The sequence below is a fragment of the Pezoporus flaviventris genome, unplaced genomic scaffold (genome assembly GCF_033815535.1).
Source record: "Pezoporus flaviventris isolate CSIRO_AGI_PZ_B2104156 unplaced genomic scaffold, CSIRO_AGI_Pfla_v1 ptg000037l, whole genome shotgun sequence".
Lineage (NCBI taxonomy): Eukaryota > Metazoa > Chordata > Aves > Psittaciformes > Psittacidae > Pezoporus > Pezoporus flaviventris.
This window is the reverse complement of record NW_026892585.1, coordinates 13455495-13481397: the sequence shown is the minus strand read 5'-3', so window position 1 is coordinate 13481397 and position 25903 is coordinate 13455495. Positions and strand designations below refer to the sequence as shown.

At 40.8% G+C, this 25903-nt stretch overlaps 1 protein-coding gene across 5 annotated transcripts in view; it reads left to right on the top strand.

Annotated features, from left to right (window-relative positions):
- BMPER (BMP binding endothelial regulator) overlaps positions 1-20635 on the top strand; it is a 146778-nt gene extending 126143 nt beyond the window's left edge. For 4 of the 5 annotated variants that reach the window (XM_061464741.1, XM_061464740.1, XM_061464744.1 and 1 more), the window contains 2 exons: positions 12251-12381; positions 18692-20635. In XM_061464741.1, coding sequence (XP_061320725.1) covers positions 12251-12381; positions 18692-18873 — 313 coding nt within the window. In that variant the 3' untranslated portion in view covers positions 18874-20635. Of the gene's footprint in view, positions 1-1787; positions 4300-12250; positions 12382-18691 lie in introns of those variants that run through there. The other variant, XM_061464743.1, reaches the window with a different exon arrangement.
- Positions 20636-25903: the final 5268 nt, after the last annotated feature.

Below are 25903 nucleotides of genomic sequence, written 5' to 3'. Positions count from 1 at the left end.
TCCAGATACCCAATGCAATAAATACAAGGGCAGCTGAGGAAACAAGACTTATGTCTAACCTGAAGTGCAATGCATATTGCATTACTGACCTAGGAGCAGAAAATGGGTGAATCTGTACACATGCACGCACACAGAGAAAGAGGAAAATACAGCAGAATGGTACTGCTTCTGGTTAGCATAGATGTTATTTACAAGATTCTCATGGAAGGAGGATTTGATAAAACATACTTGAGTGTTTCTTCTGAAGTATTTTGAAAAATAGGTCTCTTGACAGCATGTTCAAGACCCACTATCTTGCAACTCAGAAGAATGAGTCCTGGCCACTTATCTCTAAAGAGACTGTGAGAAGGCAGAAGCTTAAAGCTGACTACATTTAGACAGGAAACTTCAGAGAGCAGGGTGAAATCGCATCACTTTCTGTAGGACTGGGAAAGGATTGGTGGCAGTCAACCTGGCTTCACTAAGAGCAAATCATGCCTGACAAATTTGGTGGCCTTCTATGGTGGGGCTGTGGTGTTAGTGGATAAAAGTGCCTGATGCAATCTACCTTTGATACATTCCTTTGCTCATTCTGATTAGGTAACTCATCTGAAATCTTGTCGTTGTATGGGTAGCATTTGGACGCCTGTTGTCTGATTCATGGTGATGTGAGCATTCGTGATTTACTACTGCTTGGTAACAAAAGTTTAATTTGCACATGATAAAAGCCGCATTAAATCACTGGCCTCTGATTAGCAGCTGAAAATCAATCAGGAGGGGCTTTTACTCCTGTCTCTTTGGCTTGAGATTGAAACATTTCATGCAGTAGCTCTGCTAGGGGTAAGCCGAGCTGCCTTACTAGCGTAATAAAATGCAGACCATCCTAAGGGGATGAGGGAGTTGCATTCCAAAACTTGCACTGCAAGCGACCAGAGTTTAATGGAAAACTTTGAAAAGATTCTATTAAAAAACAGTTTTCCTTCAATATATCATATGCTCTCTTTTATGCTTTCCCTGCTCCCTCTTTTTTTTTTCCTTACTGGCACAAAACCCAGGATCTTTGTTTTGACAGAGCTAATCCGCTCATGCTTTCATACTGGCCCTCGGGCTCCCCACCTGTGGAAAGATCCATGGGAGCAGAAAAACTACTGAGCGGTTGCCACATGCTCACCTTAAAGGGAAGAAATCAGTGGCCTCTCAGAGATTGGGACTCCAAACACTGTGCCTCCCGAGGACCCATGGAGAACATGAACTATGAGTCCTGTGCAACCTCCAGCAACAGCTTTTCCTTCCATATTGCCTTCTGGGATTTGCTCTCTTGTCAGCTGGGCTGCTTCAGGAGCTGTGCTGTATGGGCTGCCTTGCTGCCATGCTCCCTCCCTCTTCCCAAAGGCACACTCAGTGCTGACAATTCCTACCCACAAGCTTTGCTGGTGAGAAAGGTTTTGAGTAGCTTGCAACCACTGCCAAGTTTGACAGCAAGCTGCATAACAAACTGGTACAGCCCTGAGATCTCTCTGCTGCTTCTGTGGGGAGACAAGGGAAGATTTTATGGAGTGAAAAGTGATGGAGAGAGAATTAATTGCTTTGTGGCTCCATCAGGCAGCGTGTTTAAGGTGGCTAACATCAGGCATTGATCTGCTCTATAGAGTCTCTGCTTAGCCAACAAAAAGAGGCAAAGTCAAGTTCAGATGTTTAGGGCTTTGTATACAAGACTAAGCCCATAATTTATCTTAGCATCTTTGCCATTCGGCATCACACACAGCTAATCAGGGAAATAACCTGTGGTCATGATTGTTCTGTTATAGGAAGGGTTTGCTCCTGCTCATGGCTAGCATTTCTCTTTAAAGACTGCTGGTTCACGTCAGCCTTTGTATCTAGTAAGTGGCTGTGCCCAAGCAACACACTGAAAGTTAAGTTTGTCATGAAGGAGAACAAAGCTTAGCTCCATCTGGTCATGTCATCTCATCCCACCTCACGGAGAAAGAGGTCATTCTGACTTTGTAACATCCATGTGGGTTCCTGTGGCTCCTAGGCCAGGCTTATATGTCGTGGAGTCACTATGTCTAGCACAGGAAATTTTAATGCGTAGCATTTTAATCAAGGAAGCTTGAACTGAATGTTTTGTTGTGTGCTCAAGGAGTCTGAATCCTTCAAAGCCTTGAAGTACAGAACTGCAAAAAAAAAAGGCTGATGACAGTTCTGAGTCTTGGCTCCTCTGCTGTCAGTAGGAAAATCCCCATCCATTTCACTGGAGCCAGTGTTTTTATCCACTGTGTTTTCAGGCTCTGTACAGTGGTTTGCAAATGAGATCTTGCAGTCAGGAAGGTTAAAGAACTGTGGTAGCATGCAGAACATGTCTTATCCAGAGCTTTCTGCATACGAAGTAGCAGGCTAAGTCAAACTGACCAGAGACCAGAAACCAGGTCTCTGCCTCCTGACTGAGTCCTGTATCACCATCAAACTGTTATGTTCACCCTCTTTATTGAATATTGTATGGGACTATGGCTGCACTGCTGCTGTTTTAAGACAACTGTTCTTGGTGGGTAGGAGGACCTCTCTGTCAGAGTGAAGTCAAGTTAATGCCTGAGAGTGCCCACATGGTCTTGAGAACATGCAGAGCAAAAGCAGAGGTGCCTGGGGAAACATAAAAATGGGAACTAAATATCTAGCATGGATATCCAGCAAATAATAAATATCTATCAAACTAAATATCCAGCAAGATCAACCTCACCATGGGCAGGGCAACCGAGATGGGACTGCAGTTTTGCATTTGCGTGTTTGAATCCTGCCTAAATCATGCTTTATGTGCCCATGTCTTTGTATGGGTCTGGGCCAGGACCGCACAGAAGCCATAAAGCCAGGAACACAGTGGTTAATTAGAAAGATTCAGTTTAAGCTGGCTCTTATGCCACTTCTCACAAGTCCCATTTTTAGCAGTTATCTTTGATGAAGACCAAACAGGGAGACCTCTGAGACGAAATGCACTGTATGCTACAGGCTGGGAAGTGGCATGCTTATTGAGCCTGATTTTGCCAAAACAAGATTTTTAGCCTTTGTTTTGTAAAAGGAGCAAGATAAGGAGGAAAGCTGTTTTCTAAGTGGCCGTCTCCTGTGTGCCCTTTCCCTTGCTCTCTTTCTTTCATATTCCATCTGGTGCCAGTGACTTTTTAAATGCTCTGCAGCCACCTAGAGGAAAAATACGCTTGACTGAAGTTAATTTTATATGGGTTAAGCCACGGAGTGGGCTCTGCAGAGGATGAGAATGTGAGTTTCTAAACTAGCCAGCCTGTTTATTATTATATCACAAGGCCTCCTTTGAAATATATGCAGTGAATCATCAACAAAAGCAAAAGATAACTTCAGTTTATGTTTGCACTTCAGAAATATTTCCTGCTTCATGTTCTCATTGTTCTTGTTATAAAACATAACATATTTTTATGACAGATAGCATAGCAGGGCCACGGTATGTTTTGTCATTAGACAGAAGGAGGTGATCTGTTTTGAATTCTTTTTTTTTAGAAGATTGAAAACTTGCATTATTTTATATGCCTGTCTCATGGCTATGGCAATATGTTGTTGGTATGTCTACATGGTTTATGGTTCTGTAGGTTCTATCTAGGACATTCATAGTGCTCCTGGAAACCCTATGGCTTTTCCTCAAATGAGGACAGTCACACAGAATACGCTTGTGGGCTCTCTGTCTACTAAAGTGAAAGTTGGTGAACTCAGATTCATTTCGTCTATGCCGTGTTCGTTTGCACCATATGAAACATAATAGCAAAGCTCAGCTGTTGATTGAAAGTGCCACTTGGTTGGTGTAAAGCTAGATATTAAAACATGTCTGTCTTTTTGAAATGGAATTGGAATGACTGGGTTTTCTTCTCTTTAGATAAGAAATGACAGTTCACTCTCCACTTGTGCCTGAAGAACTGAGTCTGAGTGGACTCTTCTTTAAAAAACAAGTCTAGACATGGAGAAAAAGATAAAATTTTATTTATTATGTCAATTACATAATGCAAAGGCTCAAAACAGTGATGGGTTTTCCATTGTAGCTGTGCCAGAGGACACTGAAAATTCCATTACGATGGAGTGTCTCTGTCATAGGGCAAATTCAAATGAGCAGTGTAAATGCTAAGCTAAGTGTGTGCATGAAGTGAATAGAAATGTAAAAAACCCCTTAGGAAGTAACTTTCTTTCTGAGCATTAAACCCATAGAGCACCTAGAGTTTTTTTCACCAGAAGGCTTTGCATGATAAGCCATATCAGGTAGCATTAGACATACTGCTGCTGTAATCTTTACCAATTATTTGATGGGTAGTTGCATCAAATGTGTGATAGATGGGTGACTGTGGATATTAGTTAACTGAAGAAATAAATGTCTTCAGAAAGCAGGTTCCATCTTTTGAACCTTCAGTGTCAGGGTCTAGGTGGTACTCCTAAATTTGTCTCTGTATCTTTCTGTTGGTCCAAACTTCTTATTATAAATGACCTCTTTATAATGAGTTTGGAAACTATGTCTGTTCTCAAGCTGAGTTACTGTAGTCCTTGTCTTTTCCAGCCAGGTACACAAACCACAGATCATACAACATACAGGCAGACAAATCCTTTTTGCAATAACCTCACCAAAGAGGGTGGAACAAACTGTATGTATGTATGCTGCTCAAGCAGCAAGTAAAAGAGTATTTTTCGATAGGTACATTTCAGTGTGATGTTGGGTACCTGTTTGATATGGGTTAAGAAACTTGTGCTGTATGTCCTCTTTATTCTAATAATTCTGTTCTACACATTCTGTTTTGAACTGTTTCACTTCAAGCTAAATCTACACATGAACTCAAAACAACTCAAGTTCTCATGTGTACAGATATTTATTTCAAATGCCAGGACTTTAAAGGTTAAATTCTTCGTGGCCCAGCTCAACTGAAAGAGAAGAGGAGGAGGTGAAAGCTCTCTCCCACTTTCTGAAACTGAGTGGCAGTGCAAGGGGTCAGCTCTTCCAGGGCTGTGGGTGGCATTTCCATCACCTGCCAATGTTTCTTGAGCAATCCACTCTCTCTAAAGGTGGCAAGTCAACTGCTCAGCTGTGCTGTAACTTTCAGCTCTAGGAAATATTCTGAGTCATACCAGATGCTTCTTGGAGCCTAGCATGGGACTTCATTGTCTTCCTCAGTCATGGTTCAGCTATTTCCCTGCGGAGGGATTTTAGCCAGCCTTTCCATTCTGAGGATGAGAAAGAACATTTAAAGCCACAGATGCCTGTAAGTATCCAAGCACAAGAGACAAGAAGCCTACTTGACATATTAGTAGATGTATTATCATGAAGAAAGAGGTAGGGGAGGTTGCTATGTTATTTTGTTCTTTATTTGGTTCTTCCTCATTACTCCCTTTTAAGTGCCTTTGCCACTGCTACTTCTAATTTAGCGAGATTGTAAGTAGGTGTCAGGGTAGTGCTGTACTGAGAACAGTCACTTTAAGCAGTTTTAGAAAATGTTCCAGAACATTTCATTGTTCTTTTTACCATATTCTTGTGGGTAATGTTGGTGAAGGCAATGAAACACAATTCTGGCACAGATTGCTCTTTCTATAAAAGTTAAAAATACTTTTTGGCTTTAACCAAGGCTTTTGGAGAATACTTTTAGTAGTACATAGTATAGGCTTGGGGTGATATTGTGCAGCACAGTACTTTTTTTTTTTTCAGGGGTCTACATGGGCATTCATTTATTCAGTGCCTGGAAAATACCATGTTTGGTTACCCTTTGTGAAGAAAGTATGGGTTTTGACTGCTTTTAAAGGATATGGATATGCAGAGAAATGAAAAATGAATTGCTGTTTGTTTCTGCTACGTTAGAAATTACCAACAATAATTACCACTTGCATTTACAGCATTCTTTTCCTGAGTTGACTGAAGTCCTCTAAATAACTGCTTTGAAAGAGTGCCTTGGCAGTCTTTCACACACAAGAATGTGGGTATCTTGTGTGATTCTGTTTAATTATCTCTGAGTATGAATTCTATATCTGGAGCAGAAACAATGGCACTCAGAGTTCAATTAGGACTCTTCAATATACGTGTAGCATGATTGCTATGCCCTAGAAATCTTAGATCACACACAGCTCTTGCCCTTTGGTGGAGTTGCATATTTTATAATTTCTTTCTGCTTGTCTCCGTGTGGCAATAGTGTCCATGGCTGAGTCAAAAGTCACACAAAAATTTGGAATCAGGATGGAATTTGAACGCGTGATTCAAATGCCTACTACTGCAAACTCCTCCTCTGCAATCTGCCAAAAACAACTGCGATATTCTCAGGCGTTATGGCCAATGCTATCTTTATAGAAATGAGATTTCCCCATGGAAAGCATATGCCTGCAGTAGATTTGCCATGCGCTCATGGAAGATGAGCTGTGAGTTTCCTTTCTGCTCCCACAGTTTTTAGGTTTTTTTTGGAGCCACTTCATCAGTGTGGGAGTTCTGGTACCATGGGGGAGTCTCCAGTACAAAACACATGTATGCTGCCTGCCAGTTTTACTGGGTACCCTCCCACTTTCCAGGAAAAAAGAGTTAAGGCACTTATGGTTTAACTTTGTGATGAATAACTTTATCAGATCCCCAAGGCAATGTTACCATTGTTATGATGTGTAGGAAAAGCATAGGGGGAGTGCAGATACAGTTACCTGGTCTTGGAAGAAATGATCCCTGAACATGAGTGCCTTTGCTGCATGAAGCAGTCTGTTCCCCAGGCAAGTGCTTTGAACAAATACTCAATAGATGTAAGGGCTTCTGTGTTTTCAGCAGCTTCCAAAACTACCTTCCTCATGAAATATTTGCTACTTTTGCATTAATACTAGTAAATTCTGGCAAAAGAGAGAATGATCTCAAGCCTCTGATCTCAAGCCTCAAAGCCATAGTCTTCAGCTCTACATACCTTGCTTCAATACTTCAGTAAGATTAAACATGCACATACAGACAAGAGAGAGCTTGCGATAGCAACAGCATGAGCCTTTCCATTATACATCAGAATATGGCTCAGCTTCTCCTTACCTTGTGAAACGACTTCTCTCTCTGGGACCATAAGTAATGGTAACTCGTTGAAACTTTGCAGGAAAACCAAACCAAACAAACTTTCTTGTAGCAACATAACAACTGGCATATGGCAATTTTCCTAACTAGTGCTAACTTAGACCAAGCTTTGTGCTAAAACCTCTGATTTGGCATATGCAATAATGAGTTATCCTAAGAAGTCTTGTCTCATGGGATGGTGGGGCTGGAAATCAGTTCTCCTCTCTAGGTAGATAACCCTTCAGGCTTTGGAAGTGTACAGCTTATCCCAGGTACAAACCCCTTTACCTTCTGATGCCTCTCTTCACATACATAAAACGAATGTAGTGATGCAATCTCTAATTGCTTTTGTAAAGTCTGTTGAGTCCTACTGGTAGAAAGAGGAAGATGTTTCCATTTGCATAGAGCCACTTCTTGAAGGCATCAGGAGGTTTGAAAAATGCCCTGCATCAAACTCCTGTTGCAAAATGTGGAAAAAAAAAAAACCCATCCATACAGAAATCGTCCCTCCTAAAATCCCAGACTGGTTTGAGTTGGAAGGTCCCCAAAGCTCATCCAGTTCCAACCCCCTGCCACAGGCAGGGACACCTTCCACTAGAGCAGGTGCTCCAAGCCCCATCCAGCCTGGCCTTGAACACTGCCAGGCATGGGGCAGCCACAGCTTCTCTAGGCACCCCATGCCAGAGTCTCACCACCCTGATGGTGAAGAATTTTTTTCCTAATGTCTCATCTGAATCTCCTCTCTGTCAGCTTAAAGCCATTCCCCTTGTCCTGTCTGTACATGCTCTTGTTGAAGCCCCTCTCCGGATTTCTTGTCGGCCCTTTTTAGGTATTGGAAGACTATTATAAGGTCTCCCCAGGTTCTGGTTGTGTATTTGTGTGTACTGCAAAGGAAAAGGAGCTGATCGTGTTCAGCAAGTAAACATCTGCCATTTCAGTCCTGCGTGGCACTGACTAAAGCTGTAGGCTTTGTTGCTCTGGTCTTTTCTTCTTCCTCCTTTTAATCATGCATGTAGCACAGGACTCGGTTCTTTGCCCTTTGTGGGACTTGGAGACTTTCCATAGTTTAATGTGAAAAAGGGCTGTTGCTGAAGGAGTGTGCTTATGCAGCTCTCTTTGAAGATGTGGCAGCAGAGTGTGTGTGTGTTTGTCTCCTCCAAGGGTGTGTCCCACAGCTGCCGGATGCCTTCACTTTCATGGATTTCCCCTTGCAGCAGTTGGTGATTATGCGTGCCTGATTAGCGGCATCTCTGACACACACCCTGCAGGCAGCATCCACAGCATCAAAAGGCATCACAGTGAGGCACTTGGTACCAGTTGAGGACTGAGAGGCTGGCTGTGCTTTGGTGCTTATTTGGAGCAGGGTCTCCAGATAAAGCACACCATCACAGATGAATGTAAATCTGTAAATATGTCCTTAAAAGAAATGTCATTTTGTTTTGGATGACAACATCATTGCCTCTCTGTATGATTTCACTGAGAGCAGAGCTAAGCTGCCCAGAAGTATCTTGTGTATATTTCCGTAGCTGGTAAAATGGCTTCTTTTATAAGTAACTTGCCCTGCAATCTTATGAGATTATTTCTGTATGACTGTAATGGATTTATATTGAAGCTTCATTTAAGCAAATATTTTGGTCTTGGTAAAGTGTCAAAATACCGTGGAAGACCCAAAGTCTCTGTTAGTGTGCAGTGTGGTACCTTGTTAGTACAGCTTCATTATTGGCTTAATTCCAGAGTTATACTAGAAGTTTATTTTCCTGTTGTTTGTCAGTCAGATTAGAGTACAGCTAAACCTCTGCATACATGCAGTTAGTGTCACCGAATCTATTTATCAGACCCTGCTCCTTCAACTGCCAATCCATCTAACTACAATTAATACTAATGCGTTAAACTTGCCACCAAGGAATTTCATTAAGGGAGGAAAAAAAAGGTTTATTTTGATTGATACTTCTTAGCAGCTGTGGATATTGTTTCCTTTACCCTCATTTTTCGTTTAATGGTAATTAATATATTCTTAGAAATAATTAGTAATTGTAATTCAGTAATAAACCTGCCACAATCTGATGATTGCTCCTTAGCCACGCTTAGGGCTTGAGCCCAGCAGCTGTCAACAGAATTGAAAACTTCAGGAAAATAAAAGCTACCCAAGTAATTAGGTATGTAATGAATCAGAGGATTGTGTTGCATGGGGCGTGCTACCTTCTTTAGTGGACACACATGCTGAACACTGCAGCATATTGTGTTAATTCCAGCCAAACTGGAGATGTTTCACTCTGGAGTAAAACTCTGAGAATCCAGAGCGAAACACTGAATTGGAGCAGCCTTGAACATCTCTGGATGCCAAGGGTTAATGGTGTAGTGTCACTCACATATATACAGGGGCAAAACTCCATGCAACCTCTAAGAGGTTGTGCTCCTGCAGACCAAAACAGTGCCCTGACCTCCTTCATCCCCCAGACCATGCCCAGGCTTTATCAGGGTGAGTGCTAGTCTTGCCACCAACGTATTGATGGTTAAGAAGACTGTGTGGCTGATGGTGGTATCTTGCCACGATGGAAGCATCTGGGATAGCTGGTATTGCATTGACTCAGTGCAGAAGGTGGCATCCCCCTCTGGATAGTGGAAATATATTTATGCTCTAGAAAGCAGAGGCAGTACCTCAGGTTTATGATTTTATAATTTCTAAGGCAGGAAGTCGGTGAGCACATAGCCAACCTGGTACTGGCAAACATTCCTAAATAACACAGAGTTTAATAATAACTAAATCTGCATGGAGAGCAGTAAATTGTGATTGATAAAGGAGGTTAGCACATGGACAAAAAGATGATGAAATTGTATCTTAATAATTTAATTTGTATCTGTGGGCAAGGCTATGTAGGGACAGGGCAAGGGGGAATGGCTTTAAACTGACAGAGGTGAGATTGAGATGAGCTCTTAGGCAGAAGTTCTTCCCTGTGAGGGTGGTGCGACTGCCACAGGGTGCCCAAAGAAGCTGTGGCTGCCCCATCCCTGGCAGTGTTCAAGGCCAGGTTGGATGGGGCTTGGAGCAACCTGCTCTAGTGGAAGGTGTCCCTTCCCATGGCAGGGGTTGGAACTGGATGAGCTTTGGGGTTCCTTTCAACCCAAACCATCCTCTGGTTCTAAGATTATTACAGTCTCCCTCTGTGCTAATAATTTGCTGCACCAGCAAACTAGCATCTACTTCACTGTAAAATGAGACACACCTCTTAAATGCTGTGGGGTATATGGAGCAGTGCCAGCTGCAGGGATGCTAGCAAGACATCACAAACATGTTGTGGCCAAAGGAAACAGTGTAAACTCGTTTAGTGTGTCACATAAAAAGGTGACCCTTTGTGCTTATACAAGGCCTTTTATCAGCTAACAACATCAAACAATGCCAGGGATGCTGTGCTAATCTGTTTCTTGCAACCCATCAGCTGCAATACCCATACAGCAACATCTGTTACTGGGAAAGATGTAAAGGGACCTACCGCAGAACTAAAGTGAAATAAAATTGCATCTTCCCCAGAAAGTAAAGTTATTTCAAATGAAAACCGTTGGTTTGTAGAAACAAGCATGTTGTAGACTTGCTCCAAAGCAATTCTGTTTGCTCACAGTAAGCACGTATCAGTAATTGCAGGACAGATAACCTTTTTATGTTAGCGTTTACATTGCGTATTTGTCACACAGTGAATTTTTAGGTAATTTTGTGTTGGGGGTCCACTGAGAGCAACATGAAGGAAAGCTCATGGAAATGTCAAGTACAACTGTCAGGTTTAACCATGTGAATGGTCACTGAAAGAGCCGGTGACTTTGGGAAGGGTAAATACTCCTCTTTAAGCAGCACTGTTGGATATGCAGAAACAAGCTTGTATGTGTTTGAAGGACCGCTGATTCTCTCTCGTAGTTTTGAATAAAGATTTCCCAGTGACACTAAAGCATTGTATGGCCATTAAGGCTCCTAATTACTCTGAGGTGCTTGCACCTTTTCCAAGCTATTACCTACTCAGCTATAGGGAAAGTTTCTGGAAAATTAAACCTGTATCCATTCTTTTTCTATAGGCAGTTAAAATTTTGGTCCACAGCAAGAACAGTTAACACGGAGAGCTCATTTTTACTTCAGACCTTGGTCTTTCTAGAGGATTTGCACCTCTCACAGACGTAGAAAAGTCCCTGAATGTGCATGGAGCAGAGGAACACCCAAGGTGCATGCACAGAGCTACTTCTGCAAAGCAGAGGAACTGAAAGCATGATTTTCAGAGGGCACCTTGTCCCTGCATTCTAATGATTCCACTCAGAGCAGTAGCTACTTGGCATTTCTGAATTTGCATTGGTGTATTTGCTGAAGCACCCAAGCATTCTGCATATGCAGAAACTGCTGACTGCAAGTCTGCTGGCTCTTGACAGTTACAGTTTAGGTCTGTGCCAAATGGGCACACACTCTGGATGAAATAACTTGAAATATAGTGGTGACACACACAGTAGCAGTTTCACTTTGAGCCATGTTAGCAGCTTTGCTCCCTGCCACGTTTTGTGATGATTCCATCTTATGCAATGGAAGAAGAGGGTGATATTAACAAGTGCCTGTGGGATTTCCTAGCATGAGAACTGCTCAGTTATGCTGCATCACCCCTGCTCCTTTGGAGTCTCTTCAAGTCTGGCATTTAGTAGTGATGCTGCTGAGAACACAGGCATTTAGCTATGTTGGGGCCTTCAAAGCCAAGGGGAGGTTGGGGGTAACCTAGTAGAAGGCACCATTTCTCATCCTGTGTATGGACGGGCATGTGCTTATTACCTGCAGAACTCATCCACTTAACAATGCTTCTGTTATTATTGGTATAATTGTTAAATTACTACTTTGCAGGGAATAAGAAAGAAGTCTTTATCTTGTGTTGAAACACAATTGTTGCAAAAATGGAGTTTGCCTTCTCCCACTGTGGTCTTGGTACTCTCTGCCTGACATTTATTGTATCCTCTATGTTTTTCTGCATGGTTGTCTCCCTGATGCCCTTGCGACTTTCTGCGTCAGAGCGACACATTAAAAAAGAGCTGAGCCCTTGGGATGTAACAGCAGAGACGTGTTTAACTTCCCTGCCTTTTAGCACAAGTTGCTGCGGCATTGAACTCCATGTGACTGGAAAGTAAACAGCTCCAAACCTCGAGCAGGTATCTACCAAAGCTTTCCCTGATTCTCTCTTCTGGGGCTTTGTTCTGCAGGTCCTGTGTGACTGACATGTGTGAGTGCCCGGTTCATAAAAACTGCTACTGCGAGTCATTCCTGGCATATGCTCGAGCCTGTCAGAGGGAAGGGCTCAAAATCCACTGGGTACCGGAGCAGAACTGTGCAGGTAGGTGTTTTGGGACTGCTTCTTTGTAAGCCAGTGCAACAGTGCTTTTACTGTTGGAGGAGGATCAAAAATGAACCATCTAGAAAGGACCAGAATTGTACCAGCAGGGAGCTTGCATACTGAGTTATAGAGAAAGACCTTAGGAGGAAAGATTTGTGACCATCAAATACTAGAAATGTTTATTTTGCTGCAAACTTTTCACTTCTAATGCCACCTGTCTTAATTTTATGTATTTCCAGGAAGAAGTACATGCCTTTTTCTTTCAGGATATGTAAACAGTTGATTAAGGCCAGGTTGGATGGGGCCTGGGGCAACCTGGTCTAGTGGAAGCTGTCCCTGCCCTTGGCTGGGGGTTGGAACTGGATGAGCTTTTGGGTCCTTTCAAACTCAAACCATTCCAGGATTCTGTGATTACAGACAGTGTTTAAACTCCTTTGACCTTCTGTTAAACACAGCTGTATTTCCAGGGACAACATGCATATATGATTGGAGTAGGTTCAACGAGGGAAGGAGAGAGAATGTATTTCATGGGAATATTAAAATTCAAACCTGCATTATCTTTGGTGCTTGGACCAGATTCCCCATGTGATTAGGGCTGCATTAATTGCCAGTGATTGGGCATAATTGTTTCTGTGAGAAGTGGTGGCCTGTGGTTGTGGTCACTTGAAGTAAAATGCAATATTGCAGATTAATATTTCCCCTGATGATGGTCTCACTAATTTAGGACATTCTATAATGGCATCGGTTTGCCTGGAAGTGTATTCAGGTTTATGTAAAGCAATTGACAGTAGTTGGAAAAAAAAAACAGACAATGAGAGAAGGATACTCACTGCTGGTCAAAGAGCTATTGCTCTGTGGTCCGTTCTGGTGATCATGTGTGGCTTAGGGTCTGCTCTCTCAACTTCAGTTTCCTTTTCTGTTGAAGTCACGATAGCAGGGATGAGGGAATGACAGAGCACATTTCACTTGATTGGCTGTTCCCAAAAGGTTCTTTTTCCTTTTTTTTTGCAAAGTTACATTAAAATCCAATCAGGGTGTGACTAAGTGAAAGCCCTACTCAAGGATGTGGTCTCAGACATACAATGTATGTAATTTTAATCTATTGATCTGCTAGCATCCTGACTTTAGTTATTCATTTTTTTGTCCAAAGCACTTCAGACTGAGACCTTACTCTGGCTGATGCTGTAAAAGGAATAAAACCCCCAGTCCCTGCCTTAAGGAGTTTATACAAGTGCTGGCATATCACGACTTAACTAATTGAAGCTTCTTTTCACATTTTTTTTCTGGCATTTTACCAAAGACAAGAAAAGTTTCTGAGGCAAAAACAGTCCTTGAGAGAACATTACGAAGGAATTTAAATGCACATCTTTCATTAAAGCTAATGAAAGAACTGCTTAAATCCACCCAAGTTTTTAATCTCAGTGCAGGCTTCTAGAGGGAAAGGGGAGATATTGTTAAGCAGAAGATACTGATAAGCTGTATCGGTCAAGTACCCTCAAAACACTTAAGCATCCAGTATCAGAAAAGTAGCACCATCTTCTACAGTAAATCATGCAGTAAGCATTACATTAAAGTGCATCCACTGCACTCCATAATTTACCAGCAGCCAGCATCAAGATTTTAATCTTTAACTTGTTTTTTTTTTTCACCCCAAAACTTTTAGTTACAATTATTGTGTCCTAATTATGGATAGAAGTTCCTGGGTATGAAACAATATATCCGTAATAAAATTTTAGCGCTCTGTGACTTTCATTTCCTGCTTGACATTTCATAGCTAGTGGGATACTTGGAAGAGCTGTGTTCTGATGAAAATGGAGTATGCTTATTAGTAAAGTCAGGTTTTAATTATTCTTTTGTGTGTTATAAAACCAGATCTTGTGTGGCTGCCAGTTCCTCTACCCTGACTGCTGTATGCTTAGCTCATTTTTACAACCTTCAGAAAGCTTGTGTTGTCTGGAGGGCCAGCCAAACAGGATGCTCAGGAGGCTGAATTACATGTCTTGTTCCCTGCCTGCTCTTCTTCTTCCCTCAGTGCAGCAGCATATTCTCCTCTCAGTGCTCCACAAAATACTCCTGTTCAAGGTTTGCTGTCCTTTGAGCTTGGCTTGGTATGGAGAATGTCAGCTGTCATTTAACTGGAGGGGTGAAGAGAAGAAGCTAATGAGTAAGGAATATGCTTAGGGTAGGAAAAGGTTTGTGAGATCCACATGGGAACTGAGAGGATTTGGAAAGGAATATGGGTTTCTATGGGAAATAGTGGGAAGTGAGACCTGTTAGGACATGCACATGAAGAAATATGAGTGATGGAGAAAAAAAAATGCCAGGAGACCCAGCATGAGGGACAGAAGAAATAAAACAAAGTGATACAAGGTGTAAAATAAAGGATACAAATGGAAGAGGTTTGAAGAGAAAAGGAAATAGAAAAAAAAAAAAAGGGGGGGGGGGGGGGGGTGTGTTAGCCCAAGAAAGGCCAAGCAAGCAGTTTATAAAGTGCAATTAAGTAATCTGAAGTGGTGAAAGACTTTGGGCCATAGTAATTTCACATTGAATTTTTGAGGGAACTGAGAGAAAGACGACTCAAGGATGGCAGATGGCAATAACTCCCTGTCATGGGCATGACTATACAGGCAAGAATAAAAAGCAGATATGGACTATAATAAAGTGCAAAATCCACATGGTAGCACTGATGTGCTGACACGCTCTAACAGCCTCATAAAAACTGAACAATTTTCTCTTTTTCCTATGTGATTGGCTAGACTAGAGGAGGATGAGTGTATATATGATTTTGACTCTTCTCTCCCTGGTCCCCTCTTCTCTGCTGTGGAATTTTCTGGCCAAAGTCACTCTTTTTCCCTGCTATATGTTGCTTTCCTTTAATTGCTTTATTGCGTGTGAGTACATATCATAAGGCTATTCTGACATTTCAGTGGAAACTCATTAAAAACTAAAAGTTGAAAAGATTTACACAAGTGTATCATTAAAAGGTCAGTACCCAGATCTGTTGCCTTCTGCTATGTTAGAAAGGGAGACGTTGTGAATTACAAGCACCACGGGTAACATTCGGTTTGGAAGTCCTACAGAACAACTCAAAAGCCCATATTGTTCAACACCAGCAGAAGCAGGACGATTCCTTGATGCACAAATTAGCTTAGGAATTTCTGTGGAATCAGATTTACCAGATATCATCCACCAAGGGAATCCTTCAGCAGTTCCATGTTAGGTGTTTTGGCTTTTGTGTTGGGGAACAAGAATTCTTCCTAAATAATTACAGCCATGTCTACAAAGACAGGCGCAGACAGATACAAGCCTTCTCTATGAAGCTGCCAAACTGGCTGGAATAAACCAGCCCTGGTCTGAAAACTGTATAGCCTTATTAGGCAGGGTTTATTAGCTCAGGCACAGTACTGTATTTATGTGTCTATATGGCTTCTGGACTGGAGCTGGCTATCATCCTGCCAGCTCAGAAAGTGGTCTGAGGAAGCTCACATCTGTCATGCCAAACACATGTTCTAGAAGAAGAGTGGAAAAATCCTGTTGGGACTGGTAACATTGCAAAATGCAGTATTATTAGTAACTTTTGTGCTTTGGGGTTGGGTTTTTGAATTATTATTTTTTTGTTAGTGCACTAAGGAAGTTATTACTAACAGAGATTGGCTATTTAAGAGAGGAATTTGCCTTAAAAGACGGGTGCAATGGCATCACTTCTGTTTTCCATGTTTACATGGTACTGATTCATTTCAGCAGGCCCCAGGAAGCCTACTGCAGAATGTGTTTATTTTTATTTTTTTAAAGTGTTGATGAAGTGGAATGTTCTGGATCAATCACACCACATGTTAGCAACTGAAGCACTCAACAATAAAAACCATCCAGGAAACAGCAGCCATTGTACTTTCCTGATTTTCCCCTTGACAACGAGTTAATAATGCCACTCTGTACTGCCTACAGCAGAAAATAAAGTCACGTTATCTTCTACATGGCATCATCTGAAGGAGAAGGAGGTGTTTTGACATACCATATCCATGTGTGGTAACGCAGAGCTGGGGACTACTTAGAGATGCCACTGCTGCTGAAGGCAGGCTGTAGTATGTTCTCATTTGCTCTGGGCAGAGATGAGGAAGTGGAAAGGAGACCTTGGCCAACTTTCCTGAAACCCACTGGCTGAGGCACTAAACAGAGCTCAGGTGGAACAAATGAGCTGGCTGTTACTGCAGTGAAGCTTTGTGGGATGAAACCTGTACAGCCTAAAAATGGAAGCTCACAGACCTTTCTATACGGAAACTGCATGTACTGAAGGCAGATGTTTCTGTTTGTGATTGGTCCATTAGAGATCCTTCGAAGGGAAACTCATTTTCAGAAGGAGGGACGGAAGTTTCTAGGAAACAGTCCTCTTAAAGAATTGACATTGTGTGGAAAATCGCTATCCATCTTTGAACATCTCGGTCTACTTTTCTGGACAGTTAATACATTGTTTACAAACACATTTTAATCTCCCATTTTATAGAGATTCAGTCACTATTCTTAACACAGTGTGTAAGTGGAGAGTTTGTCATGAATCTAATATTTTACTTTACTCTTATTGCTTGCATGTTTTTCCCATCTTCTGTATTTCCTGTTTCATTTAGATTTCATTTTAATTATTCCTGTTGTTTGTTCCTTCTTCAGTGTACATGAAAGTTATCATGCACAGCAAGAGAGAAGGGGAAAGGTGGGAAAAAAAGTGCTCAAAACATCTGTTCCCACAAGCTGAATAAGCCTGTCTTGAACATTGCTGACACATGTTTTTTTTCCAACCTGCTCTAAAGGGATATGCAGTAAAAGGTGTATCCTGGAGTTTTTGGGTAGCTTGCTCTGGTACTTTCTCATGCTGAAAGCTAGAGAGCTTTTCTGTCCCTAATATCTACCTAAAATCTAGTATCTGTCTAATATTTAGCTGTTGATTCTTTGTAACTCCTGGGTATTTTTCTGCTGTACTACCCATTTTTTTGTTTGTTTATTTAATATATGTGTCCAGAGAACTTTGTATGCATTCCTGACAGAATTCCTTCTTCAAGGTTACTTTTCACATATACATAAATATCATAAAAATCATAAGAAGTAGAACTTGCAAGAAGTTGATGCTATTTTGAAGATCACCTTGTCACTGGTGAGGAGGAACCCCTTAAATTTATGATGCTTTAGCACTAAGACTTCCATCCTCTGTTATACATTCTTATACATATTTAACCAATATCTTTCTGCCTATTTCTCTTTACGAATAATAATAGTGCTGTAATGGCACTCTAAGGCAAATCCTCACCACGGAACAGCATGCTTCTGTCCATAACAGAACTGGTCTTTAAAAAATCTGGACTTTCTATCTCTCCCAAAATGGAGGAAACCTTCTTAATGCAACCACCTCTCTGTTAATGGAAAGAGATGATTCTGGATTCTTGAGAATCCCTTACCATCTATAAACTATTAGTACTTGGTTTTACCATCACCACAGCCATTAGAAAGAATAACGGACTTCTATTCATTATCAAAGCATGTATTATTCTCCATACTAAAAAGTCAGGATATAAAATGTTAAGAGTTTAAATATTGATCTTGAGGGGATAGAGAGCTTTTAGCTGAGCCCTCAGTGGTCTCTTATGTTGGAAATGCATTGAACTGTCAACTACATAAATCAATGAATAGATACTGGGATCATTAAGTACAAGAATTCTCATTCTCAGCGATCCCTTGGTAAAATAGCATAAAGCATGGAAATAACTGATTTTTATTGTTTTGTTGTGGTTTAGAAATGGTGCTGCGGAATTAACAGCATTGTTCGAATCTGCTGCAACATGCATTATTGAAAGTATAATCTTAGGGCTAGAAAATCCGACATGGTGAACAAGTCTCTTTCCTTCCTGTAGGAGTGGGACTGATAATAACTGTCTGTCCTTGTAAATGTTTCAGGAATCTTTGATAAATTATAGTAACACATAAATGAACAATGTCAAGCCTTAAATATAGAGCATAGATCTGCTTATAGATACAAACCTTACCAAAGCTTTATATACCATCATCTGTGTTAAAATACTCAAAATAAGTTAAGACTGCTAGGAACTTGATACCTTTTGATTAGGAAATTTGCTACCATTGTATTTGTGATGTAAAGTAGTGCTGAATTTAATGTACTGCAATCACATGAGTAATTTTTTTCCTCTAGATGATCGCCATAGCAAAATGTGGGGTTTGATATTTGCAGTAGAAACCAAGCAGATAGCTAACTTTCCTTGTGGCCTTTCTGTAATATGGTATTTTGTTCCTTTTAACTGTCTTACAGCAACTCAGTGTAAACACGGTGCAGTTTATGATACCTGTGGTCCAGGATGTGTCAAAACATGTGACAACTGGAACGAGATTGGCCCATGCAACAAGCCCTGCATTGCAGGATGCCACTGTCCAGCAAATCTAGTTCTTCACAAAGGAAGATGTATCAAGCCAGTCCTGTGCCCACAGCGATGACATTAGTTCTCTTCCCATGGACATTAATGCGGGTGGTCACTGACCCCTTTGATGCTCACAGCCAGTGAAAGACTGCAGCTGTTTGTGTGCAGATACTGCAAAATACACATCTAATCACAGATTGTAAATATGCTCCTGTGTGTGTATTTGTGTGTTTATGTATACACACATGGCGCCTAGAAAGATATATAAATGTATACTGTGTGTATGTACATACACATATCTATACACAAGTGCCCTAAAACGTAAGTACAACCCATATATTTATATATATGTCCACACACTCAAATATACATCATTTCTATATATCATAGAAGGATGAATTATTATATGTATATTTTTTGCTATAAAGTTTATGTATTATTATTTCTAGGACCGTGATCTGTAAGTCATTGTATAAATAAACCAGGTGTTTTTAATATAATATACTGGCATGAAAAGATTGGATGACTTTGCCATTGCATAAATTTGTCGTTTCCAAGGAAACTTTTCTAGGGCCATAGCACTGCCAGACTGGATTAGTTTCAACACAGAACCTGGATTTACAGTTGTACAGGAAACACATTTCTCTGGAGATGGAGGATTTATCTAGGAATATTTCATGCGTACCTTAGAGCTGCATAGCGATTGGTGACAGTGCTTAATCAGGCACAGAAAGCTGGGGATTGGCCTTTATGCTTTACTGAAATTACTGTGCAAAATGATTTCCAAAGCTGGTTGGCCAGCTGCCAGCAGAGAGATATTTCTTTCTGGAACAGCGCCAAAGAGTCAGGGGCCAGACTTTCAAAAGTATTTGGCACCCAGCAGCTTGCTTTGAAAACCTGACCACTTCCCATTTCATATCCTAATGCCCCGTCTCTGCTGTTGTGTTTGGCAGTAGCTGTGAATACACAATAAGGAGCTTGAAGAAAACAGTCATGTACATATTAGCCCCTTTAACATGTTTGAAACTGCTGGGTTTGTTTCATATTTCACCCAAATATTATGCAGAGAGCAAATCCCACTGTGAATTGGAGTGTTTGATTTCAGCGTGCCTTAAAACATGAAATAATGCTGAGTTTAGTAACTCATTTCATTTATCAGGATGGTTTAGAAGAAAGACAAATTCACCCCAGCAAAAAAACAGTAAAGAATGTCAAATGCTAATTGGAAAACTGCAATTTATTTCCTTACCGGTCTTTTGCTTGAGGTTTATGAACATGTGGGCTTTGTGAAGTTTGCATGACTTTTGAAGTCTCCCAGGGGAGAAGCAATAATATGGGATTTCATTAGAAACTGTTAAAAAAGCCATACAACTTTCTCAAGCCTGGAGGAGAGGGGGGAGGGTGTTGGACTACTTTTCTTCCACTGGAAAACCTCTTGTAGAGCCTGATAGAATGGTCTCTGGAGATGACAGAAATCTTTGGGCATCTGATTTAGGTTTATAATGAAGTAATATCCTCCCACATAGCTACTTCTGTTATGCCTTGTGTTGAAATTGCACATTGTAATGCTTTGAACAGTTTTATCCTTCAATTCTTCACTCTCCAGGAAGTTTTGCGGGGTCTGAGTTTACAGTGAGTGAGTGGGTGCAACACACTTGGGTTGTACAATCTGCCTGCAGTCCCATCCTGGAGGAGAATGCTAAGCGAGACCAGTTAGCTTAGGTACCACGCTAACCAAAATGCTGCACCACCACAGTGTTAAAGAGAGCTGGGCAAATAATGCCAGGGGTGTTCCATGGATCTTTATCCACATCTTAAATAAACTCAGCTTGATCTTTTTCTGTCCCTTTGCATTCATTTTCTCAGAACAGTTAAATAATTTGGTTTTACTGGCAGGAAGGGTTTTGAAGCCACACACACAAGTGCACTGGGAAGCAGAATTGCAAATGTGCAGATCCTATCAGAGCAGGAAACTACAAGAGTTTTATGTGTCCCATGTGATAATTGAATGGCAAAGCTAAAATTTAGGGCAATTGCAATAGGTCCAAGGAGTTAAAATATAAAATGGCAGTCATTAAAATAGTTCAAAGCATCAGTTAGACAGAAGAAATTTCAGCTTGTTGGTGTCTGATGCTGAGATAGGGGGCTAAGCCATTACAAAGGTTATTTGCCTACCTCTATTTTTAGGATAGATTTTCATTACTGGTAGGTTTTCATTACTTACTGCTCAGTGTTTCCAAAATAAAAATACAGGCAAAGTGAATTGCACACAGGAATGGTGTGAGCTGTCCTTCCCTTTTCTTCTGACTGATAAAGGTGAGTGAAAGGTGAAGGGAGAGCCCTCCAGCTCTCTCAATCCACTGATCACATTCAAGCAATACTTAACTGGTGCCGGGTGAAGAGGGGGACAAATTCTATTTTGGAATCTTGAAAGAGTTCATTTTGAAGCCTGACCTAGAGGTCTTCTCAAAATGAGAACTCATTCCTTGGTTTAGCTTTTTCACATCTGCCTAATTAAGGGTAGCCCCCTGCTTTTCCCTTTAGTGATGTAGGCTGAGGAACGTGGTTTCATTTCTAAGCTGTCTGATTGCACCCTTATGGTGCTGTAGAGCGTTTTCCTCCAAACTCTGCAGATTTCAAGGCAATGATAAGGGTTCACAGGTACAGTCTAAGCAGTTCTGCTTTTCTAGACATTGCCCCTGAGCTTCAACTTGGCATAGGTTTTATATCTCTATCTGTACTTATTGTGTGCCCAGCTGAGCTATTATGACCGGATCAGTCCCAGCCTCGGCCTGTCTCACTCCACTATCCTGTTTGCTTTTCTTCTTCCAGGCTATTCGAAAGTTGAAAGTCTAGTCCAGTAACATCAATAATAGCATTACCACTGGCCTCATAGAGTTTGAGTTGTAGCCCATCTTCCTCGTTAGTGCCGCATTCTTTCTAATTTTGCTGTCTTGGCTCATGAAATACTGCCCTTGGATGCTAGGGCTCATGAAATATTACCCCTAGGATGTTAGACCTGGAAACTTTCTGCATACCACCGGGGACTTATTTTTAACAAAATTCACTGATAATCCAATTTTAGTAGCTAAGTGTGTTTAGCATGCAATAATGTGTTTTTAATAATAGCAGAAAGTTGAAAATCCACATGGCATAGGGTTAAACCACAACATATATTCACCGAGCAAAACTGATGGTAGTGTGAGTTTTGGTCTTGATTATATTTATGTCAATCTGTGCATATAACTTTGTGCCAATTTGCAAAGTGAAATATATTTGAAGGAGCAAAGGTTCCAACCAAAGAATGATCCTAAAGGAAAGTCTGAGAACTTTCAATCCAGTGGATGGAATTAAGGAAAGACTTGGATCAATAGCTTCATCATTAACCTGCTGTGTGTTCCCTGGCAAGTAATTTAATATTCTGTATTTCAATGAGGAAATGAGGCTTTGGGTTTATGCATAATTTTTATGTTTATGGATAGAAAATGTTCTAGAATGCCATATGCCACCAGGGGAATGTCAGCTGGTATTTTACCAATCTACTCAGGTCTGCTTTGCATCAGGTTGTCCCATATCTCCCATGTCATCATCACTTCAAAGTCAGCTTTTAGCTGGCATATGTGGAGGTCATATACATTTACTTCCTCTTCATTTACTTTCAATTATGTCTATTTTTATCATATATATTGAATTTTATAAACCATGGAGACAAGCCACAGCCAAGCAGAGCAATTTGAGTCATAGCTCAAGCCTCTGTGGGTACTCCCACATCTTCCAAGAACACCTTTCTTCTGTAGTGTAAGGTATGCACTTAGAGCAAAAACCTAAGGTATTTTTAATATCCTACCCAAATGTGACCCCATCCTTGCATCACATAAGCAGCTTCCAGTAGATAATCTAAAAGAAGTAAGTTCTTCTCATGAGAGATTTTTCTGCTTTTTCTGGAACACAGGATTCAAATGCAGTTTGACACTGCTTGGCTTCCCACTGACAGAACCTGACACTGGCAATAGCTGGACTGATCTTGAGTGACTGTACAGGGGTACTTGGTTTTTTGCTTTCATCAAAAGTAGACAAGGTTATATCAGAGCTAATGGATATGAGAATAACAGCCCCTGTATTTGCAGCTGGGCAGGCTGGAAACAGAGGCAGTTAACAGCATTTAGCCCTGAAGTGGTGAGATGTTTCAGGTATTTCAAGAACAGACCTGAGTAAGGGGGCATTGTGCCTTAGTATTATGTCTCACTATTTGACAAACAGGAACTCTGCATAATGCTGATCAAATGCTTATTCTGCTGTCCAGTTTTACCATTTCAGAAAGCCCTGTGGCAAGAGAGGTGTTTCTGCTTCCTTACAGAAACATTTCTAGTATATGACTGCAAACCTTTCAGGACAAAGGCCTAACTGTGCTGCCATTACAGAATTCCTCTCTGTGTAAAGATCCTTGCACAGATTAGTATTTCTGGTACAAGCATCACCATGACACCCGAGCACTAAAGTCTGTAACAACAAAATAAGGTGCTCCTACGAATACGAGGTGGCTCTTGATGCCTCAGATGGTGTGGCACTGTGTTTGAATGAAAATGCTACAATAATGTGAGGAAATAAAGAGCTAGGATGGCAGAATAAGGGTAAGAGGCAAATGAGAAAGGGGAAAGTAGCAATAGGATTTTTTTTCTATGTGGATTTTTTCCCTCTAAATAGTAAGAACTAAACTGAAAGGGTTCTCCAAGCAAAGGTAAAGTACATCCTTATTCCCTCAGCAAAATAAACCCACCCAAAACCCCCAAACTAACCACAGTGGAATCATTTCTTCAGATCTGAATAGAACTGGTGATATCAGTAGGTATAGAAATCCATAATTAAAATAAACTTATGATCTTCTATTCCTACTTTTCTCCCAACCCTTAAATCACAGTAGAAAAAGTCACCAGAATTAAGGAAAGGGGTCTTTCCTGGGCTGAGATGAGGCAAACACCTGCAGAATTCTGGTTTTGTGCTTCCAGTAGCACAACAAACCTGTTTTGATTTCCTCCAGGATATGTTTTAGTGAAAACACAGCATTTCCCAGTGTACAGTTATCAGAACAAAGACTACAAATGCGTTTTTATAACTAGCCTTGTTCCTGACTGAGATAAGATTGCAACTCCTACCTACTACTAAGAGGGCATACGTTTTCTTTTTGATAACACTCTTTTCACCATGCAGAAACATGGCTCAGCAGCAAGCAGCATCTTCAAAACTAAGCAATACTAAATATGACATGTAGCATTTGTTATTTGCATGACTTTACCCTTTTCATTGTGAGTTATGAGCTAATGCTAGCCCCACAATACAGGAGGAAGTTGGCTCTAATGGAGTGTGTATTTGTGGTGGGAGAGGGGTGGCATTGTGTAATTACCATTATCATTGATAGCGCTTCATATTTCCCTAAGTGATGCTTATACCTGGGCATCAATACAATTTGGTTTTGCACATAAAGTGAAATGATGGGAATGTAGGAATTTCCTGCCCAGACCAGCCCACATTTTCTTCTTGCCAGTGGTGAAGAAATGCTTCAAAGCAGTCTTCAAAGAGTGGGATGTAAGCCTCATAATGGACAGCTATGCAACAGCCTGTTCATAGCTGTAATTTAACCTTATACTTTGGCAGTAAGTGGTTGGTACTTTAATGACCCAATCGTTCAAAGCACTTAACTGTGCTCAAACTTTGAATAACCTCGTTTGCTTCAGTGGGGCAACATGCATGCTGACTTCTAAACACATGCTTAAATGGTTTGCTGGGTCAGGGCCAGAGAGTTCAGCATCTGGCAGGATCAAACATTAAACCTCAGGATATTTTGTATTTCTTCATGATTTCTATACAAAGATCTGCTTTATGATCATGCAGCTATCTACTACTAGAACATCAGAGAAGTCAAGGCTCTTCGAAGCCTTTTGTTTTATGACTAGAAGATTGGTGAAATGTTTTCTGTTGATTTTCAATGTCAGCATAACTATTTCTTACATTACATTGCAATTTCCTACCTTATTTTGTTTCTGATTATTCTTAAAGGGAGATACTGAGCTTGATTTTTTTTTTCTTTCTCACTGGTAAAAGTAGGGAACCATTTCAGTGTGCTAATTTATATATAAAGAGAACTATTGCTAGCTGTACTAGTTTTAAACTTGCTTGAGATCATACTAGCACCATCCTGGCTTTATAGTTGTGGAAGTCATCCACAATCCTTGTGTGGCTTCCCTCAGTTCTTAGGCTTCTAATTGCTTCTAACTATGGTTCATTATAAAATTCTGATAGCACCATATTAGAATAAAAGCATCTGCAGACAGATCACTAAATAATTTGCTATGAGAGATCACAGTTAAAAAGGGGGGTAAGGGATTAATTTGTTCCTCTTAACTTACTTTCACAATAACTTTTATAAATGGTGTTAATAAGGAGAAAGGAAGGTGAATGTAGAAACTGATAAAGATAGTTTAGAAACTAAAGATGTTTTGTAATATTTAGTGCAAGTATTTAACTTATGTTATTTCCTGAGTACCATTGTCTGGCATTCAAAACCCTTAGCAAGAAAAGGATTTGGTTCTGCAGAATATGGATCAAAACCCAGAAGTAGGTATGTCCTGATGCAGTTGTGCAGTTAAAATTTCACTCAGTCTATAAGGGAGTGAAGTAAATGAGTAGAGTTTGGAGGAAATTGTTTCTCCCATCTCAGGCACCTGCATGTTTGCTTGCTAGTTTGGGTTTGTAAATATGCAGGTGTTTGAACCCCACTGTGTTTGCTACACAGCCCTTACTCTCTTCACATTGGTGTGCATCAAGAACAACTCCAGAGGAGACCACAGAATAATTCTTTCACTCATTATAGTTAACTGTTACCCTTCAAATGATGAGAGGGAAGAGAAGCTGCAGGGAACGTTAGAGTGTGTATCACATATATGAGATGTTTGAAGCCATTAATGTATGGATGGGTTACTTGAGATATTTCAGATGCATTTTCTGGGAAATGCTCTGCAGTGTCAAGAGCATCACTGCAGCATGTTTACATTCTAATGCTTTGAATTGCTTTGGTTACTCAAGCTAAATTTTTAACAGATTTTGTCTGA